This window comes from Stigmatopora nigra, chromosome 11 (genome assembly GCF_051989575.1).
Source record: "Stigmatopora nigra isolate UIUO_SnigA chromosome 11, RoL_Snig_1.1, whole genome shotgun sequence".
In the NCBI taxonomy this organism is placed as follows: domain Eukaryota; kingdom Metazoa; phylum Chordata; class Actinopteri; order Syngnathiformes; family Syngnathidae; genus Stigmatopora; species Stigmatopora nigra.
Genome location: NC_135518.1, coordinates 2,680,943 through 2,708,507, shown reverse-complemented (window position 1 = coordinate 2,708,507; position 27,565 = coordinate 2,680,943). Strand labels below are relative to the sequence as shown.

Genomic DNA, 27,565 nt, shown 5'->3' with positions numbered 1-27,565 from the left:
CTTTTTTGTTGTTCATAGACTCAGAAAGTGGTGTGACTTTCCGCTGAGCGTCTCCAAAACCATGGAACTCATCCAGGGCTTCAGACGGAATGAACTCTGCTGACCTCACTTGGACTACTTGTTTATTTCTTTCTTATTTGTTGATAATTTATTTATTCTTACTACATATTGATTTTCTATGTTTGCTTGTTTGTTGTTGCGTCCATAGACTCAGCGAGTGGTGCTGAACATCTCTAAAACCATGGAACTTATCCTGGACTTCAGATGGAATTAAAGTCAGAGTTCAGAGCCTGCTCTGCTCTGTTTACCTAACTTATACTACTTATTTATTGATTTCTTATTTATTGAATATTTAAGTATCTGTTTGTTGTTATTTGTGCATGTTGGGGTTATTCTAGATGCTATTATGTATGTGCGCCTTATACATTTTTTATGGAATATTACTCATTAAATGTAGAAGTGATATATTAATCATTATATGTATATTTTAATATGTGCATGCAACGAAGACTTTAACATGCTCAAGGTCACTCTCCACGGCAGCTGGCTCCGAGCACTGTTGATACACCTCGACCATTTACCCAGATCCAAGTTCGCAATGAAGATCTGTGAAGGACTCTAAAATTGTTTTTGATTTCAGTGGATGACTATCGGATCAACCTCCGAGAATACTCGCAAATTGTTTTAAAATAGTGTTGCTCGGTTTACCTAATAAGGAATTGTTTTGCCAAATGGAGGCTTGTTTGTCTAAATTCTAATGCAGTCGTTTTTGAGTTCCGACCTTAATTGTTGTTTTGAATACCCAATGTATATGCAATTGTTGTTGCAGTTGTTTTTTGACCTTAAGGTCAACGCTTATGCAATTGGATTGAATAGATAACCTTGTAATTGTTTTGATTCGATGTCTTAAATTGGCAGGAGATGAAGTTGGCCATTCAGAATGATCCGTGGCAAGGATGAGCCAGGATTGATTCTCACTATCAAGATAACGCTGGATTATTTACCCCGATGTCTTCCCTAACATGTGGTGAACGTTTTAAATCTCGTTATATTTGTATAACAATATTGTATGACAATAAAAGCATTCAATTCAATTCATCTTCTGTACCGCAAATTCTCCTAAGGCTTCCAGGGTTTGCTGGAGCCTATCCTAGATGACATTGGGCGAAAGGCAGACTCACCCTAGACTGGTCGCCAGTCAGCCGTTGGGTACACAGAGAGACAAATGACCATTCACTATCATAATCATAATGCTACCAGCGGGAATCGAGTCAGAACCTGACCGCACAGAAGTAAGGCAAGTGAACCCTACACCAGCGGTTCCCAACCTTTCTCTCACCGCGGACCGGTAAAGCTCTTTCTTTTTTCTCGCGGACCGGTAAAGCTCTTTCTTTTTTCTCGCGGACCAGCTAATGGGGAGGGCAACAAATGACGACAAAATTGTGTGGGGTTAGGGTTGATCCACGAACGACACCCACGACATTAAGAACAAAACAATTCCCAAGCAAATAGCAATTATTTATTTTTATTATTATTATAACAACTTTTCTCATTTCATTTAGGAGGGCGAGATTGAAAACGTTAGTATTTTTTACTCTGATGGACCGGCACTAGACAGCTGGTGGACCGTTACATGTCCACTCACCGGCGGTTGGGGACCACTGCCCTACACCATCTGGTGACTTTTTCCTTATTGAAAGGAAATCTTGCAATCAAGTTCCCATTTTTTTCTATTGTAGAGTCAAATATTCTCGTGGATTATAGTGTTGACTGTTTGAGTGGCAACAGTGGGCAAATGAAAGGATTTTGATGGTAGCACCTTATGGAACTCATTTTGGAGATGTCAAGATATATCAAATGTGGTGAAATGGAAGAAATGAAAAAGAAGCGAGGAAATTAGTACTTACTATGTTGTCATCACTGGAGTATCTCCGACTATGTTGAGCGGCTCCTGCGCTTTGGTTCATTTTAAGCGCTGTTGACAGACTTCTTTTCTGAAACGCACTTGCCAATGGATGGATGAATGTTTATTGATGTTACAGGATCAGAACCAAAACATAGGGAATGATAGTGACAAATTAAAGATGTGGATTGAAATCACTCACTTCAGCCCTGTGCTCTCTCTGTGTCACGTGTGTTTTCAGAGCCAGTAATGCTTTGTGTAAATGTGCGTGCGTGTGGAGGGGGGCGAGTGGGATCGTTATTTGGATGTAATATACATTGGGGTCTGCAATGGGGGTACATGTCTAAAATCTGTTCATTCATAATGAGACAGTTACACAATATTAACAAAGATAAAACAATGGAATATGAGCAAATAATGTGCTTTCTTTCTTTAGTTTTTGCATTGCCAAACATACATGGAAGAACATTTGTTTGGGATTAAGTAGAAAAGAACCAAGAGCTTAACAAACTATCCATTGCATAACAAGATAAAGCAGATGGTTAAAGATCGTTTCAAATGATTCTACTCCATCATCCGTGTTACCTATTATTGTTTAAATTTCTAGGGTTGATTTGCATGCATACGAGTGTCTTTTTTTACAGGTAGTGCAGAATTATTAGGTCAGGTTCCATTTTTGAGAATTATTTTTATTATTAAATAAGAACCATATTATTAATGAACCTAAAAGAAACATTAATATCAAAACTGAATACTTTGGGGAGGTGCTGACTTCAAGCCAGAGGAGGAGGAAGAGCTGTGAGGCCAACGCGCTAAACACGCAAGCCACCTTCCTGTGCAAAATTCTGCCATCCGTGGATTCTGTCAGTGTTTTGATCTGTTCACGATCAACAGCCTCCTAGACAGGTATATTTATCATCATATATTGTATTTTATCGCATATTAGCCGCCTCTACGTATGAGTCATACCCTTAAAATTTCCTTAAAATCGACCAATTAGACAATTTCTCTCGTGTAAGATGCCCTCTGATTTACAATTTCCACCTCCATATTCATGGTTTTAATAGGGAGAACAAATGTGTTACTTTGAAGGGAAAATCTTAAGAAGAATCATCGCACATGGTATTTCTGACATACTGTAATAATCGATTGTTGAATTCCAGGGTGTTGCCAGCACGTAGACAAATTCAAACAGGAAGTCATGTGAGCAGTACAATCAGGAAATGTGTCCGGAGTTTGTCTTCCTAGGGAAGATGGCAGCACGCTAAGCGAGCAATGGCAGGCATAAGTACCAGATTTATATTATTGTATAACGCACAACCAATATTTGTGACTAAAATTGGCCCAATGGCACCCTTTCTCATAATAAAACTTCATTACCCACAATTTATACGTGGCTAGACTGAGCTGTTGCATTTTTTCAGTGTTTCACCCCCCACCCCCTTCCCCTTAGCCTGTTAGCTCCCGTAAGTGCAGCGATCACTCATTCAAGACTACTTCTCGTTGGCAAGTGGTCGTGAGTTATTCAATTGTGAGGACATTTGTGTGCATTTTTTTGGAATATTTTGAAGGGAATACAACAGCAAACAGCCCACCGATAGCGAACGTGAGGGTGGAGGCGTGGCAAACAGCTAACCTGAAGGTAAAAAAATAAAACAAAATTAGAATTCAGTTTTGTGTAAAGTTACATTAAACTTATTTTTGAGTGTGTCTGTATATATTAATCCAAGTTATTTTTTGTTGTTGTTACAAGTGCGTTGTCCTAATATTCATCAAAGGGACTATATTCTCAACCCCATTTTAAACACTATTACTTCACATTCTTTTTCTTTCTCGTCACTTTCCTTGTTACGAACGTCTTATCTCTCAGTCGTATTTTACGCTGTCTCTCTTATTCTATTTTACTCACCTGTTTCCAGGCACATCCCATGCTAATGTCAGGATTGGCTGGATTGCCTTTCCTGGCATGACGTCACGATAATTATCAGCTGTCACTAATTACGTGATTAGATTATTTTTGGTATTTAAGCATTATGATTTTCTGTGGACGCCGTCGGATCGTTCTGGTTTCGTTTCCTGTTTATCCTCGTAGTCATTGCTGTTTCCATTGACGCCACGCCGCATGTTCTTTTCGTTTGTAATGAGTGGTCAAGCCAAGTTATTTATGTTATGTTACCCCGTTTATTAAATCAACCTACAAGAGCTACAGATCTGCCTCACCTTTCCATGTACTTCGGCGACTCTGCATCTGGGTTCTACTTCTCCACCGATCGTGTCGCAATACGCGGCGCGATCGTAACAGCACGATCCGACCATCATGGACCCAGCGGAGCGCCACCCACGCTCGCGGCGACGCACTCGGCGACGCCGACCATCTACCTCGAAGACACCGGACTGCTTGGAGTGTATAAGAAACCCCTCAGAATCGTTTAGGAGTTTTGTAATGAACAGACCGTGGTGCGGGGCTCTCAGACACATTATTGCTAGAGATGAGTCTCAGCTGGTAGAGTTAGATCCGCAGCGTACTCATACGCCCCACCACTGCTATGCACGTCGCCCTGGGAAGCCCTTACCGTTTAATCATGATGCCCAGGTGCGTACAACCACCAGAGACCGCCCAAGTTATCTTATGCCTATGCCCAGAGGAATTGATTCACCATGGAGGGAGCCTGAAGATTCTGGTGAGGAGGACATCGTTGAGGAAATTGATTTTTTCGCTGGCGTTTCGGAATCCGATGATGAATTCTTTGACCAATTCGGACCCCGAGACCTTCCACTGGAGGAGGATTATCCCGATTGTTCCCCCGATAATTCCTATTACAAATACCCCGACCAGCAATTACAGAGTGGGCTAACCACCAATTATGGGGCACGACGTGATGGCGGGGGTGCTGTGCAATCCTCCCAGAGGAGGCGCCGAGCGCCACGCCGTAGAGCGAAGCGAAAGCAATGCCTGGACACACTAACCACTGTCCAAGTTACGCGCCCGACCACGTCCTTCCAAGCTCCTTTTCCGACCACGTCCGTCCAAGCTCCTTTTCCGACCACGTCCGTCCAAGCTCCTTTTCCGACCACGTCCGTCCAAGCTCCTTTTCCGACCACGTCCCTCCAAGCTCCTTTTCCGACCACGTCCCTCCAAGCTCCTTTTCCGACCACGTCCCTCCAAGCTCCTTTTCCGACCACGTCCCTCCAAGCTCCTTTTCCGACCACGTCCCTCCAAGCTCCTTTTCCGACCACCACCACGCCCTTCCAAGTGCCCGAAGTCACTCGGCCGACCACGCCCTTCCAAGTGCCCGAAGTCACTCGGCCGACCACGCCCTTCCAAGTGCCCGAAGTCACTCGGCCGACCACGCCCTTCCAAGTGCCCGAAGTCACTCGGCCGACCACGCCCTTCCAAGTGCCCGAAGTCACTCGGCCGACCACGCCCTTCCAAGTGCCCGAAGTCACTCGGCCGACCACGCCCTTCCAAGTGCCCGAAGTCACTCGGCCGACCACGCCCTTCCAAGTGCCCGAAGTCACTCGGCCGACCACGCCCTTCCAAGTGCCCGAAGTCACTCGGCCGACCACGCCCTTCCAAGTGCCCGAAGTCACTCGGCCGACCACGCCCTTCCAAGTGCCCGAAGTCACTCGGCCGACCACGCCCTTCCAAGTGCCCGAAGTCACTCGGCCGACCACGCCCTTCCAAGTGCCCGAAGTCACTCGGCCGACCACGTCTTTCCAAGTGGCCGAAGTCACTCGGCCGACCACGTCTGTCCTAGTGGCCGAAGTCACTCGGCCGACCACGTCTTTCCAAGTGGCCGAAGTCACTCGGCCGACCACGCCTGTCCTAGTGGCCGAAGTCAATCGGCCGACCACGCCTGTCCAAGTGGCCGAAGTCAATCGGCCGACCACGCCTGTCCAAGTGGCCGAAGTTACTCGGCCGACCACGCCTGTCCAAGTGGCCGAAGTTACTCGGCCGACCACGCCTGTCCAAGTGGCCGAAGTTACTCGGCCCACCACGCCTGTCCAAGTGGCCGAAGTTACTCGGCCCACCACGCCTGTCCAAGTGGCCAAAGTTACTCGGCCCACCACGCCTGTCCAAGTGGCCGAAGTTACTCGGCCCACCACGCCGTTTCAAGTGCCCCAAGCCCCTGTGCCAAGGCCACGCAAATTACTCCCGTTTACTTTGGGGTCGCCGGTCGCACCCGTACCGAAGCCACGGATCAGGTTTCTGGTGACGGACGGCCATTCTAGCACCGCTCTCCCAAACACCGCTCTCCCAAGCACCGCTCTCCCAAGCACCGCTCTCCCAAGCACCGCTCTACCAAGCACCGCTCTCCCAAGCACCGCTCTCCCAAGCACCGCTCTCCCAAGCACCGCTCTCCCAAGCACCGCTCTCCCAAGCACCGCTCTCCCAAGCACCGCTCTCCCAAGCACCGCTCTCCCAAGCACCGCTCTCCCAAGCACCGCTCTCCCAAGCACCGCTCTCCCAAGCACCGCTCTCCCAAGCACCGCTCTCCCAAGCACCGCTCTCCCAAGCACCGCTCTCCCAAGCACCGCTCTCCCAAGCACCGCTCTCCCAAGCACCGCTCTCCCAAGCACCGCTCTCCCAAGCACCGCTCTCCCAAGCACCGCTCTCCCAAGCACCGCTCTCCCAAGCACCGCTCTCCCAAGCACCGCTCTCCCAAGCACCGCTCTCCCAAGCACCGCTCTCCCAAGCACCGCTCTCCCAAGCACCGCTCTCCCAAGCACCGCTCTCCCAAGCACCGCTCTCCCAAGCACCGCTCTCCCAAGCACCGCTCTCCCAAGCACCGCTCTCCCAAGCACCGCTCTCCCAAGCACCGCTCTCCCAAGCACCGCTCTCCCAAGCACCGCTCTCCCAAGCACCGCTCTCCCAAGCACCGCTCTCCCAAGCACCGCTCTCCCAAGCACCGCTCTCCCAAGCACCGCTCTCCCAAGCACCGCTCTCCCAAGCACCGCTCTCCCAAGCACCGCTCTCCCAAGCACCGCTCTCCCAAGCACCGCTCTCCCAAGCACCGCTCTCCCAAGCACCGCTCTCCCAAGCACCGCTCTCCCAAGCACCGCTCTCCCAAGCACCGCTCTCCCAAGCACCGCTCTCCCAAGCACCGCTCTCCCAAGCACCGCTCTCCCAAGCACCGCTCTCCCAAGCACCGCTCTCCCAAGCACCACTCTCCCAAGCACCGCTCTCCCAAGCACCGCTCTCCCAAGCGCCTGCCCGTCCAGCGCCTGCCCGCCCAGAAGTGGCGACGATGCTCCGGCGCTCGCAGAGGATGGGGCCGGCGACGTCGAGAGTGGTATTTCGCCGGAGTTCCTGGAAGAAGGGGCTGGCGACGTCGAGAGTGCCAATTGGCCGGTGCCCCTGGAGGAAGAAGCCGGTGACGTCGAGAGTGGCAATTCGCCGGAGTCCCTGGATGAAGGGGCTGGCGACATCGAGAGAGGCAATTCGCCGGAGTCCCTGGAAGAAGGGGCTGGCGACGTCGAGAGTGCCAATTTGCCGTTGCCCCTGGAGGATGGGGCCGGTGACGTCAAGAGTGGTAATTCGCTGGTGCCCCTGGAGGAGGAAGCCGGTGACGTCGAGAGTGGCAATGCGCCGGAGTCCCTGGAAGAAGGGGCTGGCGACGTCAAGAGTGGTAATTCGCCGGAGTCCCTGGAAGAAGGGGCTGGCGACGTCAAGAGTGGAAATTCGCCGGAGTCCCTGGAAGAAGGGGCTGGCGACGTCAAGAGTGGTAATTCGCCGGAGTCCCTGGAAGAAGGGACTGGCGACGTCAAGAGTGGTAATTCGCCGGAGTCCCTGGAAGAAGGGACTGGCGACGTCAAGAGTGGTAATTCGCCGGAGTCCCTGGAAGAAGGGGCTGGCGACGTCAAGAGTGGTAATTCGCCGGAGTCCCTGGATGAAGGGGCTGGCGACGTCAAGAGTGGTAATTCGCCAGAGTCCATGGATGAAGAAGCCGGCGACGTCGAGAGTGGCAATTCGCCAGTGCCCCTGGAGGACGGGGCCGGCGACGTCCAGAGAAGCAATGCTCCGGTTTCCTGGGAGAAGAGGGTTGTCCACCCCCCGAGCAAACAGGGTAAGGTGCCCGACCGTACTAAACTTCTAATATCTCCTGAAGGCAGGCAGTTTGGCAAAGACTTAAGGGACCAGCTGGGATGCCTGCCGGACCGATCACTGCCTCGTCTCGTTTCTGGCTGGCACGGAGGCCTGCCAGACCTGCCCTTGCCTCGTCTCGTATCCGGCCTGCGCGGACGCCCGCCGGATCGACCACAGCCTCGTCACGTTCTTGACCGGCGCGGACGCCCGCCGGGTCAACCACATCCTCGTCTCGTTTCTGGCCGGCGCGGACGCCCGCCGGACCGACCACTGCCTCGTCTCGTTTCTGGCCGGCGCGGACGCCCGCCGGACCGACCACTGCCTCGTCTCGTTTCTGGCCGGCGCGGACGCCCGCCGGACCGACCACTGCCTCGTCTCGTTTCTGGCCGGCGCGGACGCCCGCCGGACCGACGGCTGCCTCGTCTCGTTTCTGGCCGGCGCGGACGCCCGCCGGACCGACCACTGCCTCGTCTCGTTTCTGGCCGGCGCGGACGCCCGCCGGATCGACCACAGCCTCGTCTCGTTTCTGGCCGGCGCGGACGCCCGCCGGATCGACCTCAGCCTCGTCTCGTTTCTGGCCGGCGCGGACGCCCGCCAGACCTGCCACTGACTCGTCTCGTTTCTGGCCGGCGCGGACGCCCCCCGGATCGACCACAGCCTCGTCTTGTTTCTGGCCGACACGGACGCCCGCCAGACTTGCCTCTGCCCCGTCTTGTTTCTGACCGGCACGCACGCCCGCCAGACCTGCCACTGACTCGTCTCGTTTCTGGCTGGCACGGACGCCCGCCGGACCGACTACTGCCTCGTCTTGTTTCAGGCTGGCGCGGACGCCCGCCGGAGCGACCTCTCCGTCTGTTCTTGGGTTGGTGTGGAAGACCACCGGACAATTCTAGATCTCCCACCCACCCTCCCTGCTTGTTCCCGTTTCTCATGTTGTAATTGACCTTGGGACGTCTAGAATCCGTCCCTTAGAGGGGATGTACTGTCAGGAGTGGCTGGATTGCCTTTCCTGGCATGACGTCACGATAATTATCAGCTGTCACTAATTACGTGATTAGATTATTTTTGGTATTTAAGCATTATGATTTTCTGTGGACGCCGTCGGATCGTTCTGGTTTTGTTTCCTGTTTATCCTCGTAGTCATTGCTGTTTCCATTGACGCCACGCCGCATGTTCTTTTCGTTTGTAATGAGTGGTCAAGCCAAGTTATTTATGTTATGTTACCCCGTTTATTAAATCAACCTACAAGAGCTACAGATCTGCCTCACCTTTCCATGTACTTCGGCGACTCTGCATCTGGGTTCTACTTCTCCACCGATCGTGTCGCAATACGCGGCGCGATCGTAACAGCTAATTTATTATCTCTTTAATACTTATTTTATTATCTTATTCATCCGCCTAAGTAGCCTTTGTAGTCATTTATTTTCTTATTTTGCACGGCAATTGTCAAGTTTTATAAGTGCGTCACCAAGTGTGCTATCAGTTTTTTATTCTATTTTTCTTTCTACATTCTTAATTTCTGACATTGAGGTCTTTTTACTCACTCTTGGCACTGTATTCTACACATTTACTTTATTTTAACACAATCTTCAAAGTCCCAAGAGGAGGGGCGCATTCCTACTCCTCAGGATGACCGACTCACAGCCAACCCGGATTGTCCGGAAAGGGATAGCCTTTCTCCGAGATAGACCAACACACAGCCACAATCCACCTTTAATTTTTATCTTTATACCTTTACGTATTTCTACGACCGAGACTTCTAGATTGGTTTTTACGAAATAATTTTAGAATTTTAACCAGTGCCTTCCCGTCTCAGGTGCCCACTTTGTCCGATGGGATTTGTCATTGGACCTTGAGGCGACGGGAACTAATTCTTATTGGCCCATTCCCTCAAGTAGGATGGCTGACGTCAGCTTCTCGTCCCGGCGCCACGTATCTTGAATCCCAGGTTTCGGCACCAGAAAATGTCAGGTCCGCGCTGAACATTCAATAAAGTCGAACACAAGTAAGCACACCAAGACAGATGGAGTGAGATTTTAATGCTTCTGCAGAAGGGAAGCATGGAGAGAGACAGACAGAAAGCTTGGTCCATCTCCTACGGTCTCCGTGGTGATCTCCAAATCCCTGCTCCGCATCAACAGGTTTTATTGAGACGAGATCACGTGACAGAAAAATAGGCGATGACACAAAAGTAGGCGGTGAAACAAAAGTAGGCACTGACATAAATGTAGGCTGTGCAGTGCAAAAATTCCTTTTGGTTACAAAAGAAGCATCGCAGGTTGGCTTAGTTATAAAGAGAATACATTTCACAGTAACTACAGTAGTTAGCAGCCGGTGGAGTTTTAGTGCAAGTGCAATTCAAGCAAATAATCTTGATTAAGTCCTCCTAGGTGCAGAACTTGAGTTGAGTATGGTGATGGCTCTTGGGAAGAAAATGTCCTTGTTCTTTGTTTTGGCTGTGTTAGACTAAACTATTTCACCTGACTCCAATTCCTTAACTCTGTAGTCTCCAGTCTAACAATGGAGCGTGTTCAGCATCGGAGGAGACTAACCAGGGTTGAGCGAGTTTATCCACAGATGGTTTATTCCATTCATATTGATTCATACAGAGCTCCGGGTCTCCCTCCCATAGAATAAGCCCGCTGAGTGTTGATGTCCCAAAGCGGAGGATGGAAAAGACATTGTCCAAACCCGCGTTTGCCCAGTTATAGTCCAACAAAAATGCATATTCATTCGCTGATTAATAATGAGATGTGGGCTGGTCCAGGGCTGCTGTGAGGGGGGGTTTCTCTGGGCTCCACATCTTCCAGCCTTGAATCCACATCATCCAGACCTCTGTCTCCGCTGGTCCTATAAAGTCCCGACCCTCTGCCCTGCTCTTTGTTCCTCTGCCCTTTGAAGTCCTCCATCTGGTCTCTTATCAGTGTGAATCCCACCTTGAAACAAGAATCTCAGGAAGAGCCTTTTGTTAACATTATAGTCGAGGAGTCTCGGACCCATCCTTCTGTTCATATTGTAATTGAGTTGGGAACAAGAGCTGAACCCTTCAGTGGCGATACTAAAACAAGACCGCCACAAAAAGAATGAGTAAAATGTGATATCAAAATGAAACAGCTATACTAAAAAGAATGAGTAAAATATGTCAAATTCTTCAGCTGTTATGGGCCTGCCACAGCACAACAGATTGAAGAGGTGGAAGCCGGGATGTGTATGGTCTTTTATGATGCTATTTTCATTCCAGGGGAGGTAGTGGGCAGTTGATGATCTTTTGGGCTGTGTTGATCACCCTTTGAAGGTTGGTGTTTAGTTGTTTTCTCATTTAGTACTCTCAGGAAATGTAGCCTCTGCTGCAGTTTCTTGATGAGTGCTGTGGTGCTTGCTGCCCAAGTGAGGTCACCAGAGGTATGGACGCCCAGGAATTTGAAAGTCTCCACTCGCTCCACATATGTGCCATTGATCTAGAGGGGGCACAGGTAGACTTGTTCGGTTGCAAGTGCAGGAGTTCTCTGGTTTTAAAAATGTTTAGCGCCAAGTTATTCAGAGAGCTCCATTCGTTCAGTCTAAGGACCTCATCTCATCTCTTTCTGTGTTCATCCCCACCCCCGTTGTGTCATCTGCAAATTTCACAATGATGTTCCCAAGGTTTGTGTGTCTGCAGTCATGTCTGTAGAGCGAGTAAAGTAGTGGACTCAGAACACAGCCCTAGGGAAAGCCTGTGCTGAGTGTGTGGCTGGACAGAGGTGTTGACCAAGCTTTGTGTTGTGGGGTCGGTTGACCAAAAAAGTCCTTAATCCAGGAGCAGGTCGTGAAATATGAATTGTATTCTTATATTGCACCAAATGCACGCTAAACCCACAATTTTCTAACAATTTTAGTATTGGTCTGTATATGAATCGCACTGGATTATAAGGCGCTCTGTCTATTTTGGAGAAAATGTAAGACTTTTATGTGCACCTTATAGTCGTGAAAATATGGTAAATACGGTAAATGAATATTCCATGCGTTTTACATTCGGAACACGGCAACAACATCATTTTCTGAGGACACCAAGCGAGTGCTAACCGATAAGAATAAAACTAAGCAAAACAGCAAAATGAGGGATTTACGCTGTAGGTACGCCCATAAAGCTGGCGTGACAAGAGGACGCCTACACACTGCTCGATCGCAATTACTTTTTTAACCCTGTGTCATATGCTCTCTTAAGGAGATGCTATTTGCTGTCTAATAACAGATTAGACTGGTCGATGCCTCCATTCTGACTCAAATCGTATATTGAAGTTAATCAGGGCATAGTGTACACATATGCATATGTTATAAAAATCAGGCGTGCTCTATGTTTTTTCCATTTGGCGGTTGTCGTTTTTCGCTTGTTGCAGAAAAATCACTAAGTGTTTAACATCGATTTTGAGCTCATTAGTGGATTATCACAACAACTATTCATTCATTTTTTTGATTGCATTATCCTCATTAGGGTTGCGAGGCTGCTGGACACTCTGAATCGCTGACCAGCAGGACAGGAGGAGACGGACAACCATTCACTCCGAAACCAATATCTACGGGGCAATTTAGTGTCCAATCAGCCTACCATGCATGTTTATAGAATGTGGGAGGAAACAATGTATAAGTTGACAGGCATGCGACCTGGATTCGAACACAGGACCCCAGAGCTGTGAGGCTGACGTGCAAAACAAGTCAGGGCCGGCAGGCCGCCCCACAACAACTAGGCTATGAGAATGAGAACAATAAAATAAATCAAGCAAATAAAATAATTCATACGTTTCACCACTATGTTTTTAATCGGCCATTCTCTCAAAATTGGACATTTTAAATCGATTAATGTCATTGGTGATTTCCTATTGACATTCTTTTGCCCAGAGTAGAATATCAAACAGTATAGTACTGTTTTTTTTTAATAAATATCAGTGGTTCAAATCTAAAAAGACTTGCTGTGAGAGATGTATTAAGTTCCGCTTTTTAACAATATTTCAAGAAGGCAGCATTGAGAGAAAAAGAAAAATCATCCACTTCCCCGAACGCGAGTGACATGTTACTCAGCTGACTCGCAGTTATGAGAGTTGTGGACTGTGTCATTGTAGTAGATAAAACGGAAACACGAAAACTGTTCGTTTACAAAATAAAAGTAGATTGTATTGTTTCGCGAGTCGTGACTTTGATTTGATGATGATCGTCAACCAATAACAAAAATAAATAAACTGAATAGACAGTTATATAAATTGTTGTATAGGTTTCGTATACATTATTGTAAAGTGTCGTTAACATCCACGAGATTATGTTTGAGAAGCAGATAAGATTTTACTTTGAAAGTACATACCTGTCAACTGGTACGTTCTCGCCGTAATTGGTACAACTGAAAGCCCATTTTTATATTGGTACGCTGTACACATGAAAATGGTACGCTAAACGGTGATTTTGAGAAAAAAAAATAAATTAAGGCACTTTCTAGCCATTTTTCACCATCCGCCATTGTTTCTTCCCGGAAACGCATGTCTGCCAAGTGATATATGTACCGGCGCCTCTGATTGGCTAAAAAAAAAAAGATCATGATAAACATTTCGTTTTGTAACACTTTCACCATGTGATTTCCGTTTCCTGTTCCCTTGTTTATGTTTACTTTCATTTTCACTTGTTGTTCGTGATTTTTTACAAAAAAGTAAAGTGGTAAGATTTTCCATGTATTTATACATATATGTAAGGGCGAAAACAAAATTTGGTAAGATCACAAATGGTTCGAGGTTGACAGGTATGAAAGTAAAAACCAGATGTAGGTTTGAGGTTTCCGACTACTTTAAATTACACTGATGTGACGGCTACCTAGCATGACGGCTATCTGAGGGGAAAAGGTTCATTAAGAGCATTACCTAAATTGGAGTCCTGAGTTATCTTAACATTTGATGTGGACAACTCATCTACATTTGGTTACGAGATCCGGTGAGGAACGCTAACCTGTTATTTTAAAAGTTGCCAAGATTCTCTTGCAAGTGTATACTAGCAAATCGTCTAATGATCAGAAACTTGTTCAATCGAGAGGACATGCAAAGTTATTATTGGTATTAATACGTGATAGTTGTGGCAAAAAGCAAAGAACAAACATGAAAGAACATTTTGAGATCTTTCGCAAGAAAAGGCCCTGCTTATAAGATATACATCATTATCTCAGCAAAGCATACGGTACAATTAAGTAATGGCTAAATGTTTCTTTTGTAAATGTTGCTTTTGGTGATGTTTGCAGTGATTTGGTTACATGGGTTTTCGGTGGGTTATTTGTTAAATGTAAACATAGTATGCAGAGACAGAACCTAAGCATGAGAAATACATTAAAAGAGGGTCTTACGTGGAACTCCCGTGACCTGACAAATCAATTATCTCCAGTTGGTGGTCTGTATGCCTGCGCACGCTTGCGTTTTGAGGTGGGGGTGACTCATCAACTTGCTATATGTATATGTAATTATTATTTATTGTGAAAGCTGAAACCTGGAATGCCCGAGGGGATGGATCCCCTGGGTGCTCGCTCCCAGTTTGTGGACATCCAGACCCTCCCCACGTGGCAGCAGCAGCTGAAAGAGAATGGCGAATGCATTCCTCAGGATCTGAGTGATAGCCTGATTAGCCAGCAGTCTTTCCCCTCTCCCTTCCCGTTCAGACCAGATATCAACCGCAAAATCATCCTTTTGTGAGTTTTAATTATTATATTGTATGTTTTTTGTTGGTGTGCATTATCATTTAGTGTTCCTTTTCTTATTCGTGGACTGAGCACAGTGAAATTTAGGAGGTACAGTCATACCTCTACTTACAAAATTAATTGGTTCCAGAACTTTTTTCGTAACATGAAAATTTTGTAACTAGAGCAGTACTTTATATGTGAATTTGTTCCATAGTCCTCGCACAACTACCAACTAAACACTTTGAAATTGCTCAATATGTCCCGATTTTGTAATAAAAATGTGAGAAAAATGACAAAAAATGACCAAAACATTATTTATTAATGTCACAAAATGACTAACATGTCTATATACAAAATCTACCCATGTTGAAACGCATCAGAACAAGACAAAGTTACAAGATGCAACATAGAGACAACACACAAACATGAACACACATTTAATAAACACAGCATTTAGATTTTAAAACAACAATCATGAACAAAAAACATTACCGTTTTATGATTTCTTTAAAATTTAATTTTACACCCAATTTATAAGTCACGACTGGTCCTTATCTGCTTCTGCAGTGCTAGTTGACAAAAAAAACATACCCTTTGCCTTTGACGACTTTTAATAATGTTTCTAAAATGCACTAGTAAAACGTTATCAAAGTGGGCACGACTCGTGAACACTTTTCATTTTCAGGATGTTTTTTCCACGATGTCGGAAAGTTCGTTTCTCCCCCGTTTTTTTTTTAACAGATGCCCTTGTTATTCTAAATGAATGTTATTATCTGTAACCGACCGTAAAAAGCCCGCGGACGGAGGTTGAAAAACATGTACACACACAACCGGGGGCGGGGCGAGCGCGTCGGCACAACGTGCTTCGGCTGGTGAGTCGGTCGGCTAATTCTACGTTCGGCTAATTCTACGTTCGGCTAATTCTATGTTCGGCTAAGTCTACGTTCGGCCAGATTCCCCCTCGGCGAGTTGGCCCTCGGCCGGACGTCAGTCGGCTAAGTGTCCTTCGGCAAGTAGACCGTGTGCCGGTTGTCTGTCTCTTTGGGCCCTCCAAATGACCGGCCACCAATTTTCACTGTCCCCCAGCTAGTGCCCGTATTTAGCTGCATAGGCTCCAGCACCCTCACCACCCTTGTGAAGATAAGTGGTATGTAAAATTAATTAATTAATTAATAAATATACAGCAAGTGTTCGGATGGAGTAATTGCTGTTTAAACTTGTTTCCCATCAACTCTTCTCAAACAAATACTGGATTGTGTTCTGTGGAGTAAATCCACATCCTAATTCCTCTTAAAGAGCACATGATGTATCTAATGCTTAATCAACGTAAGCATCTCTTTGTAGTAGCAACTTTCTTGTGTTTGCTAATAAGGATCGCTCACATTCCTTACAAGCGAGGGGAGATTGACCAGGCAGACAAGTGCCAGGCAATACATTTTGTACATCAGGCCAGGCATTTTAGAGCTCCCAAGAGCAGAAATTGGCACTTTTGTGTTGTTGCGAGAGCTGCAGGAAATTTAAGATTACATTGTGTTTTATTTAATTCATTTATATTCTATAAAATTTATAGAGAACAGACAAAAGCAGCATATTATGTACAACATCAGCTTTGCTCACTCTGTCTAGGTTTAGACAGTGGTACCTCTCGTTACCATATTTATTCGTTCCAGAAGTTGTTTTGTAACTTGGAATCTATCATAAGTAGAGGCATATTTTACATTGAATTAGCATAATTCGTTCAACAAGCTTTAACACTACCCCCTAAATCAGGGGTGGCCAACCAGTCAGAGACCAAGAGCCACATTTTTTTACTGTGTTACCGCAAAGAGCCACTTTTTTTACTGTGTTACCGCAAAGAGCCACATCACACAGATTTATTGTAAATGTCACACACCAGCATAGTAATGACATAAATTGACTCCTACAGTACTAACAGCACAGGCCAGTCATTATCAACAATGAACATTGTGTGCACTGTCTCACACAGACAAACTCTCAGTTCAACCAAGTCCACAAACAAAAATATAATAATTTACAATAGCGTTTTTCTTTTACTATGCATGTTACTTAGTGGGACTTCTGTCATAAAATCAGAGCCTATTTTTGCGCAACATTCGCTCCTTGTGAGCTGTCATTTATTATGAATGGCTTTTAACTAGCGCGCCCACCACGTGGGTGTACACCTCGCTCTGCTATTGGCTGCTCCCGGCTGAGCACTCTCGCCATTGGTCTGCCTCGCAGGGGGTGTGGCTTTTTCAGCCGACGCTCGATCTTTGGGATACTTTTTGTGTGCGCGACACCGTTCATTGTCGCTTCTGGTTCACGGGAGCTCTCCCACTCTGTTAAAAACGTTTACTCAAATGACCTTGCTCCTACTGGGAAACTTTGAGGTATTTTCATCCCAAGCACATCCGCATTGGACGAAAATACCGTATTGAACTCAAGCGAAGCGCACACGCAAATAAAAATCAAACACAAATACAAACTTTGATATGGACGTAAGAGCCGCATGAAACCGGGCAAAGAGCCGCATGCGGCTCGGGAGCCGCGGGTTGGCCACCCCTGCCCTAAATGCTTTCTTCAAATTATTTATCAAGCCAAAATAAATAAGTGCTAATACACTTTCCAACAGGGGTGGAATTGCCAGTGGCAGCTGCGTAAACGTATGTACACGACAACAAAAAAACGTATTTTCATAACTATAAAACGCACCGTGTGATAGGGCGCAGTCTCACTTGCGGGTATATTTTACCCTTCCTCATAAAAGCCGCTTGCATGAAACTAGGCTAGCGTATGTTATGCTAGCCGCTTGGGTACCTGGGTTATGCTAGCCGCTGGCGTATCTGGGTTATCAAACCAGCCGCTGGCGTATCTGGGTTATCAAACCAGCCATGACTCGCTTTGAAAGATTCGGCTGGCGTCGAAGTTTCCCCTTTCTCAGCTGTTTACTTTTCTTTCAAGTCCTCGCAGATTCTGCTAACGGTTTCTCCTTTATCTATGTTAAAAGAAGCCCTTGCCTCTTGTCATGAACATCACTGCAGAGCTTGAAAAGGACCACCTAGCGGCCGCATCATATGCTTATATGCCAAATTTGACTCTTATCTCAGGGCATACATTTGCTCGTATTCTCCTCGTATGTCGGGGCACTCGTATGTCAAGGTATTACTGTATAATCATTCGTAAGTAGAGGTACCACTATACCTTGAAACCCCAACATTTGCACAGACAAATCTATCTACATCTACAGATCTATCTTATCTACAGTAATGGAGATGTGGCGCTGCTGAATTGTACTGCCATCACTAACACCAGCAATGAACTCCTTAATGACAAGAACCCTGTCTCCGAACGCATACATCAGCTGGCAGGACCTGAGCTAAAAGACGAACTGCTCAAACTTAAAGGTGCAAAACACATTTTTATGTTTTTTTTTTTTTAATTATCTAACAACTTGTGACTGCAAGTTAAGTTTCTGTATGACTATTTCACGTGATACCTGTGCAGGATGTCGCACAGGGGAGGCAAAGCTTACCAAAGGCTTCAACCTGGCAGCGAGGTTCATCATACACACAGTTGGACCAAAGTACAAAGCCAAGTACCGAACAGCAGCAGAGAGCTCCCTCTACAGCTGTTACAGAAACATCCTGCAGATTGCCACGTAAGAGCACCAATCAATTCTGGTTATTAATTTTGATGTGATAAGATGTGATTTGTTTTTTCTTTCAAATCTTTCCAAATAATCAAACAATGGAGAATGCCTTGTTTTGCAGTTTCAAATGACAAACTTTTAATTGGAATAATGAAGAAAATGTATTGTGCATTTTCGGTTAATACACAAAATATCTAGGGCTACTTTTTTTCTTTTCCCAAAAATTATATGAGAAAACAAATACCAATCCGTTTGGTCAATCCACCCGAAATGACGACGAGCAATCTCATTCGGTGCTCGCCGTCATTCGGGGTGGATTTACTGAAGAATTCCAGCTGCTAGATGTCGGCGTCAACCGAGCATTCAAAGCTAGATTAGGAACTATGTATATATTACACACGAAGATGAGCCGGGCATTGAGTGAGGCTCGGGAGTAGTGTTCGTTTGCATATGTGGGGTCAAAGTAGGTGCGTAAGCCGCCAATCAATACTGTTCAAAATTTCTAACGTTTTACAGATAAATTGGCTTAGCCCTTTTAGAGTCCATTGGGAACGAACAGACAGACAATACACACTCACGCACACACAGACAAAGATTCATTTATTAAAGGGTTGTCATTTTATGTTTGCTTTTTGGGACCGAAGCAGTGAAATTAAACATTGAGCGGCTTGGCCCAAAAGTTTGTGGAGGTCAAATTGGCAGTTCGGTCGTAGTTGAAATGTCTGTTTTTTATTTTATCTTTTTTTTTTTTTTGCTGTTAACAGACCAATGTTCTTGAAAATCCTGATTAACACTTAGGACGGGAACTTACAAACGTGTGTCGGATTTGGTGTGAACGGGACAATTTCTTTGAAAACCAGATTTTTTTTCTTTCTCTGATTATTAATTTTCGATACTTATCGAGGGTTCTTCGACACAAAACCTAGCCTATCACACTCCCTGATGCATAAAGTATAACTGAATTTTCATGAAAATCGGGTCAGATGTTTAGAGTCCATAGGGATCAAACACACACACACACTCAAAGATGCTTTTATATAAGACATGGATCAATATTGAGCTGCAACAGCTCCCGACAGTATGCCAAGCAGCGCATTTCCTCCATAGAAGTAGTTTATAGTTCTTTTGTCAATCTACCTGGAATGACGGCGAGCACTCTAATTCAGTGTCCGCCATTATTCAGGGTGGATTTAAAAAAGAGCTCTAGTCGCTAGATGTTGGCGTCAACAGAGCATTCAAAGCTAGACTCCGAACAATATACATATTATATACGGATCCATATTTAGCACTTATAGTGCGGTAAGTACGGTAATTAAAAAGTTGGTTACAGGTTATTCCAAATTGGAGTCCATTATTTTTTTCAAATGAATAAAAATGGGAATCGATATCTGGCAACCAACATAATAAAAAAGTAGTCATTATTATAACAAATTTAAATACAATGTTCAACAGAGCCAATACCAAGTCCCATGATGTGTGGCTCTGCAAAGTTAAAACCGAAGACGTAATTGAATGCTACAATTCTGGGATAGGGTATGACAAAGAGTAATAGTCGGGCCGCGTTTTTATCGTGCGACAATTCGGAATGTAAAATTGAAAGTATTAGGCCAAAGGAGTAAGTAAATTCCAAAAAATGTGTGTCGTTGATCCCCGTACTACAGGTTAAAAAGCTTATGAAACTTCAATGCTACTGACATGTGATTGTCTTGTTAAAACAAGGGAACAGTCGATGGCATCAATTGGTTTCAGTGTGGTCAACACAGCCAAACGAGGATACCCCCTGGAGGACGCCACACACATCGCATTCAGTAAGTGTAGATGAAATCAAAGCATTTCTATACAATTTAATGCTAGGATCGGAATTCCGATATTTTGTATCCTAAGTGCAAGTCAATGGGAAATGACTGTTCATTCAATGAATTACTCTGTTTACTTGTATGTATATATCCAGTGCCTTGCGCAAGTATACCCCCTTGAACCTTTTCAACCTTTTTGCCACATTTCAGGCTTCAAACATAAAGATATAGACTTAAAACTCCTTGAATCAACAACAAATGAGACACAATTGTGACGTGGTATGAAATTTATTGGATAGTTTATTTTATTCATTATTTTAATATATTCTGGTTTGCACTAAACGGATTATTATGCAATGGAGGCTATATGTTCATACATAAACATGTTTACTTTAGTGCTTTAGGAGGTTTCAGAAATATATTCATAAGTACCGTTATTTCTATTTTTATTAGTTTTTATGATGGTGATCTACAAAGTGCGATAATCATCTTAAAATGTAGTATCGGGATTAATCAGGATCGCATCAAATTGTGACCTGTGAATCCTGATATGAATCTTATTGCCAGATATAAGGTAATACACACCCCTGGTGTTTATGTAGATTATTGTGAGAGTTTGATGATTCCTCTCATAAGAAATTAAATTGTATGAGTGATTTGTGATTGGATGAGTAAGACTGGGAAATGGAAGGTAAGTTGTGCTGCTTTTTGTGGGAAAAAAGTTTGAGTAAAAAAACTGACTGTTCCCTCTGACAATGTTCCCTCTAAGCTGCGCACTACTCTCCTGTTCTCTGGACGCAGCAAACATGCAGCGCACAAAATAAAATCCAACCTGAATTGTAAAAAAAATAAACATATAAAATTAGTTTTTTGCCATTTTGCAACACAATTCGGAAAGTGGTAGCCTCTCACTGACAAAGGACAACAAACGGTAATTACGGATAAAATTATGACTTACACGGTCCATCCAATGATATGATGCGGTTCATGTCACGTGTTTACTTCTGCTGCATCGGTAAATGTTAATGACATTGATTGGCTGCGTTAGTTACGCGTTATGAGTAGGTGCATGTGTTTTACAGGTTAGCATATAACTAACGGTTCGGTGGAGCTACTGCCAAGCCTTTATCATGGCGAAGTGACTAACCTGTGGCAGATCCACTCAATCACCCAGAGTAAAAAAGAAATTTGAGTCTTTTCGGATGGAATGGCTTTCGGAGTACGTATGTGTCAATAGAAGAACAAGCGGTGAAATTGGATGAGAAAGGTCTCCTCTGCAAAACACGCAGTGGAGCTAAAGCTTTTCGGCCACATTGTAGTGCTGTCATCAGTAAAACAACATTTTCCAACCTTCTAGTTTGGGATTGAAAGAAGCACATATACTGATGTATTCTACACATCCCCATATGGTTGTTGTTTTTGAAATTGGTGATCCAGGAGCTGGGCAAAATTGAAGATTCTCACAATTTCTTACTAATATAAAACCACCTCCAAAACAATCAAGGGAGAGTCAAAATAAACAAGAAATACTTCAAAGATCTTGTAATCAAGCTACAACTCAACCACCTCCGCAATATCATTATTGACATTTCCATTCATTGTGTCATGTATAAAAAAGGTCATTTTGAGCAGTTTTCATACAACAGAAACTGTCATTTGCATCACTACAATTATAAATAGAGCCAATATTATGACACCAAATATATATCAAACTACATTTTTTTCTCCTGGAGTCATATTCTTTTCCATTTGATCACCTGAGGTACTGTATTTTCTCTTATATAACCTTATATACTGTATTTGTAACTAAAAAAAGATACCTGAATCAAGGGAATGGCTGATATGTGCACAAAGTAGACTTGACATGCACCAAACTGCAAACAGAGACAAAACAACATAACGCAAGACATTGTGTTTATTATTTATTTCAAAATAGACAAAGAATAAACAAAACAAAATGTATTTTAACGGCTATGAATGCTTTTCGAGAATAGGCTAAATATCTTTCATCAAACGTCAAAAAACTCACTTACTTGGTCCTGCCATTGCTCACTCAGAAGGCCGCCATCTTGCTGTGCTCTGACTGGCCAGATGCGAGTAGCCTTGATACATAATGTTTACTATGTCAGCACTGCTCACGTGACTTCCTTTTTCCGCTTAGATTTTTTTTCCTTTTTTATTTCTTCTTCGAAAGAGACAACTACTATTGCAGTAATATGAACCATCGAAAAAATTTAGATATTTTGACATTAGAAGCAGTATGGCCGCCACATTTTTAATTTCTGGTAAAAAAAATAATTTCTGTCATCAGGTTCTCGTAAAGATATACTTATTTCTTTTTTTCGAATTGAATAATTAGATATTTTGCATTTAAAAAGACACCGCATTTTCACGACTACGGCGCATCATATTTTTAGCGCATGGCATATATATGGATGGATATCGGACCGCAATAGCGCTGGCTATGGAAACAGCGACTGCTGGGATAGATAGTTTTGTCAATACACCCAGGATGACGGCGAACACATTAATTTGTTGCTACATGCACCAAATGCACGCTACACTCACATGCTAACACACATTTTTAAAAAGGAATAGAAGCAAAACTGAGTTCGGTTGTACTTTATTTAGCCATTTTACAATGTACTCACATCATCATCACCCACAAATTCATCAAAGTCCTCATTTTCTGTGTCCTAATTCAACAACTGTCCATTGAAAACGCCTAACTTTTCCAGCGATGTTTTCCATTCTTTGTCATGCTGTTGATGTATGTCTATGTATACAGGCCACAATCCTTTCGCAAATGGTAGCTAGCGTAACTAGCCCGACGCTGCCTGCCACCCTTTGTAAAGCTGTGTTGATGTCGATGTATACAGGCCACAATCCATTCGCAAATAGTAGCTAGCTGGTACCTAGCGTAAATTTTCCAACGCTGCTTTCCATGCTTCGTCAAGCTGTATTGATGTCAATGTATCCAGCTGTTCACATCTGCCTGTACAGGGTTCTTCACTTCCTTACCACATTCGTCATCAACTTGCACTTCTCATTTACACAAAGATGTATGTTAATCATATGAAGTTGACACTTTAAGAGGGCTTTTATGTCTTCTTAGATTTACTCTATGTCCACAGGAACTGTCCGTAGATTCCTGGAGAAGCATGGAAGCAGTATAGAGGCAGTAGTATTTTCTGTGTCTGACACAGAGAAGGTTTGTCTGATTTTGTTGCATTTATAACGTGTTTTATAAGAGACCTCCTACATGTTGTTTGTGTACAACATTCTTAAGGCGGTGTACATGAAATTCCTTCCGCTCTACTATCCTCGCTCCGAGGAGGAGGAGAGGTTGTGCCTGCCCCTTGTACCGGCCGACATCGGAAACGCGGATGGTGAGCCCGTTGTGCCCGAGAGGCAGATTCGAATTGCAGAGAAACCAGGAAGCCTGGAAGGTGAAATATTTTTCATTCACTGTTGTTCTCATTTTAGTTAACAATTGAATCCATTATTAAACAGTAATAGGTATGCATCATAGTTCATCCCACATCCTAACCCAGGGGTGGGCGAACTTTTCGGCCCGGGGGTCACATTGACTTTAAAAATTTGACAGATCGGCCGGGTCAGCACAAGATACGATACATATAAAAAATAACTACATCCGTTAACAGTACATATGAAACAGAAACTGAAAAAAAGACTAAAGCGTTAACATACTCATCACTCATCATTAAAGTAAAAAGTATAAATAAAAAGGAATGTGCTAAGAAATATTAAAATGTAATTTAAAAAGATAGAGGGGCAGTAAAACACGAAAAACAAATAAGAGTGGACAGAGCTACTGCCACTGGCTTCCCGTGTGACGGCGCCATTTTGGGAGTAAAAAGATTAAGATTAAAAGGCCTAGCAGGCCGGATTAACAGGCCCATCGGTCCGGATGTTGCCCGCGGCCCGTAGTTTGCCCATGTCTGTCCTAACAAACAGATTACATATACTTTTCCGCATTTTACAATACAAGCGGTTGAGAACTTATCATACATACGTCAGTTTTTAAGTGTTATACTGCAAACTTTAGCACTTATTGAATTGAATGCCTTTATTGGTTTTATTCAGTATTCAAGTACAATATAAGTACAAAGAGATTTAAATCACGCACGCAAATTTGCCCACTTTGACAAGTAAAATCAGGTAACATTTTATGAATACAGACCTCAGCTAGTTAACTTAAATGCCAGCTTTTTGTGTATTTTTTGCGCCTTTCACAGAAAAAGCAATACAGGAAATTCAGAAAAATAGGCTGTATTTTTCTGGTGTGAAAGTAGTTTATACTGTGATACCTCTACTTTAAATTATTTTCTTATTTTTTTGTGAGTAGAAACGCTGTTAACTTCCAAATGCTATCATTAGTTCCACGGTCCTTCATGGTCTCAATTAAACCATTTATAAATAATCCAAGTGCACTAGTTCTGCATGAAAATGTGGAAAAACGCACAAAAGAGAAAAATTATTGAGTTATAAAAATAAATAGCAAACACAGGTAAAACAGTTTCTACTGTTGTTGTAGGGCGAGTACCTGGGTAAAAGTGGAAGAGACAAACTGACACAACATAGGAACACCCACACGCAACCTAAGAACTCAAAATTATGAACCAAAAAAACGTAACTTTCTTGACACCCAAAATAATCATTAAAGAATAACGTCTCTTTGAACAGTTAAGGAAAAGTCAAGAAACAGCATGTTAAAGCTCCCTGACAAACAAGGGGCGAAGACACACAAAAGCATTTTGGAAATCCGGCTCCCTCCTAGCCACTGAAATGCCAGCAGGCTGTTGGGAGATAACCAATAGAAGGCCAGCAAGGTTTTGGGAGATCCAAAGGGAGAGCAACTCTATCGTGGCAATTAGAAAATAAAATGTGTGTATTTATGTTTTGGGGATTTTTGTTTTGTAACTTGAATTTATTTCATGATTTGTAGCACATTTTTCCCCACTGAGGCTTTTCCTAGACTGCGTATTTTGTAAGTAGCGACGTTCGAAAGTAGTGGCACCGTTGCATATCAATTACGGGATTTGAGTTTCCCATGGTTTGTCACAAGAAGTTTTGTACCTAATAGTTCTGTCTTTTTATTACATCAACAATGTCTATACAATTTTTTAATGTCAAACAAGTAGAGAAGCATTGTTGTTTTCCAATTAAAGGGGCTGTCACAATCCAATGATTGTTTAGGTTTCGATTCTGGTCCCAAACAATTCTAAATTGCAATTCTTTCATCATTGAAAAAATAGGGCAATGTATTTTCACAGAAACTATTCTGAGATAATTAAGAATATTGCCAAGTATTATTTGAGGTGGTGCGAGGCGTAATTTTCTTGTGAATCACTGCCGAGTACATTAATTAATCAGCTATTAAATGTCTGGTTTTGGAACAGCTGATTCAGAGGACGACAATTTGGAATCAGATCTGGGTCAGGTGGGCAATCACGCCTTTGCCCGCATGGAGGGCGATGTGGACAAGCAACGCAAACTGATTTTACAGGGTCACATGTCGGAAGTTACCATGCAAAAGCAGCACCAGAGGAAGTAAGCGCACCAGCCACAATAAAACTGTTACAGCTACTATCACACAATGCCCAATACATCACTTACAAGCAGCTGGTAGATCACAAACCGTCAGTGTAAATAAAGAACATTTAAATATGTAAACTAAAATACAATAACACTTGTAAATAAATGGCTTCTAAATTTTGAAATATAAATTAACCAATCCACTGTACTGCATTAACCATCAAAGTGTTAAGCATTCACTTTAAAGATATATGGCATTCTGGCATCTTGCGTTGTGAATGGGTATAATGTCTTGACCCTTATTTCAGTGCAAAATCAAATCAATCAAATCAAAAGCCTTTATTGTCATCATACACAGCTGCGTATAACGAAATTGGTGATGCTACCCCACAGAGCATTTTGCCAGCAAAAAAAACCCATAAATAAGTAATATAAAAGTTTAAAAAGTCACATCCTGGCAAAGTAAATTCTAACATATTGCACAATTTGGCACACCCCGACGTTCTTGCACAGAATGGATTGTGTGTCGTGCTAACGCAAGTTCACAGTCCTGATGGCTGTGGGGAAAAAACATGGCCGGTCTACATGCCGGAAGACATTTGGCCGACTGACATCTGGCCGTCAGCCAACTCACCGATAGACGATCTAGCCGAACGTAGAACTACCCGAACGACTATTTGGCCGACCGACTATCTAGCCGATGAACATTTAGCCGACGCGCTCGCCCCACCCCCGGTCGTGTGTGTGTACAAGTTTTTCAACCTCGGCCCCCGGCCATATACGGCCCGTTACTGTTAACATTCATTTGGAATAACAAGTTCCAGATAACAACATTCATTTTGAATATCAAGTTACAGATAACAACATTCATTTTGAATATCAAGTTACAGATAACAACATTCGTTTAGAATAACAAGGACATTTATTCACGGCCAAACAAGGAAAGGAGTTATAACAGTAGATACTGTAATTTACTCCAGAATAGAACACAATGAGTACTATAATAACGAGTTATAACAGTTGATACTGTAATTTACACCAGAATAGAACACATTGAGAATAATCTTTGAATTAAGGTTCTCAGCAAATCATTTTGAATATATTTCCTAAAATATTAAGAAATTCTTTAAAATTAAAATATATTTAATAGGTATACGTTTCTTCGTATCTCAAACCCCAAAGAGTTATCAATTAAACAACTACTACAAGTTCAAATATGGTGCTGCTGATTCATAAAAATATTCCTGAATAATTCCCAAGACAAGAGTATTCAGGAATATTTTGTTTTTTTATAATATAGTGTGCTAAAATCACGCGAGAAACGGCATTTAATGATTAAATACAGATACTGGAGCTCTTTGGAATTTTAAACTGAGTCCAGGGTAGTGATTTCCCTGGTAAAAGACAGCCATGGACGTCAATGGCGAAAACCCCCAAAATGCACTAAAATTATTAAATCCAGCCGAAAACAGCATTAAATGAATAAATACGAATACCGCAGCATAAATAAAAGTATTGGCGATTTTTAGAGACAAAGCATTTGCACAAATTTTGAGAGCAAATATACTAAATTCTCAAATTGTGTGCCATATTGCAACATTTGTATTGTATATATAACGAGAACAGCACATACATTCAATTCAGTATTTTTAGTATATAATAAAACTGTATATTACCTGTTTGGATGGAGTGATAATTTTGGGCTGGTTGTTTGAACAGTTAACTTGCAAAGCTAATTGGTACGGTCCCATGTTTCCCATTTCTAGCTACAACCGCTGGTTGTGCCGAGCCAGAGCAGAGGACCTGTCAGACATTGCTGCACTGAAAGCATTATATCAGACAGGTATATACTGTGTTTAACACAACAGATTTACATCAGTGGCAAAGT

The 27,565-nt window shown here is 43.6% G+C and overlaps 2 protein-coding genes across 3 annotated transcripts in view; one reads left to right on the top strand and one right to left on the bottom strand.

The window, feature by feature from the left end:
* LOC144204342 (inactive dipeptidyl peptidase 10-like) overlaps window positions 1-14,648 on the bottom strand; it is a 56,884-nt gene extending 42,236 nt beyond the window's left edge. Inside the window, exons 1-2 of one of the 2 annotated variants that reach the window (XM_077728277.1) lie at window positions 14,344-14,648; window positions 1,908-2,004 (exon numbers count right to left, since the gene is read on the bottom strand). In XM_077728277.1, the coding sequence (XP_077584403.1) occupies window positions 1,908-1,967 (60 nt within the window). In that variant the 5' untranslated portion in view covers window positions 1,968-2,004; window positions 14,344-14,648. Of the gene's footprint in view, window positions 1-1,907; window positions 2,005-2,105; window positions 2,130-14,343 lie in introns of those variants that run through there. The other variant, XM_077728276.1, reaches the window with a different exon arrangement.
* The window catches only part of gdap2 (ganglioside induced differentiation associated protein 2), a 29,599-nt gene continuing 15,811 nt past the window's right edge, over window positions 13,778-27,565 (top strand). The window contains exons 1-9 of the mRNA XM_077728278.1: window positions 13,778-13,940; window positions 14,477-14,682; window positions 17,938-18,077; window positions 18,178-18,331; window positions 20,042-20,130; window positions 23,253-23,329; window positions 23,408-23,567; window positions 25,542-25,692; window positions 27,444-27,520. Of these exons, the coding sequence (XP_077584404.1) occupies window positions 14,489-14,682; window positions 17,938-18,077; window positions 18,178-18,331; window positions 20,042-20,130; window positions 23,253-23,329; window positions 23,408-23,567; window positions 25,542-25,692; window positions 27,444-27,520 (1,042 nt within the window). The 5' untranslated portion in view covers window positions 13,778-13,940; window positions 14,477-14,488. The remainder of the gene's footprint in view (window positions 13,941-14,476; window positions 14,683-17,937; window positions 18,078-18,177; window positions 18,332-20,041; window positions 20,131-23,252; window positions 23,330-23,407; window positions 23,568-25,541; window positions 25,693-27,443; window positions 27,521-27,565) is intronic.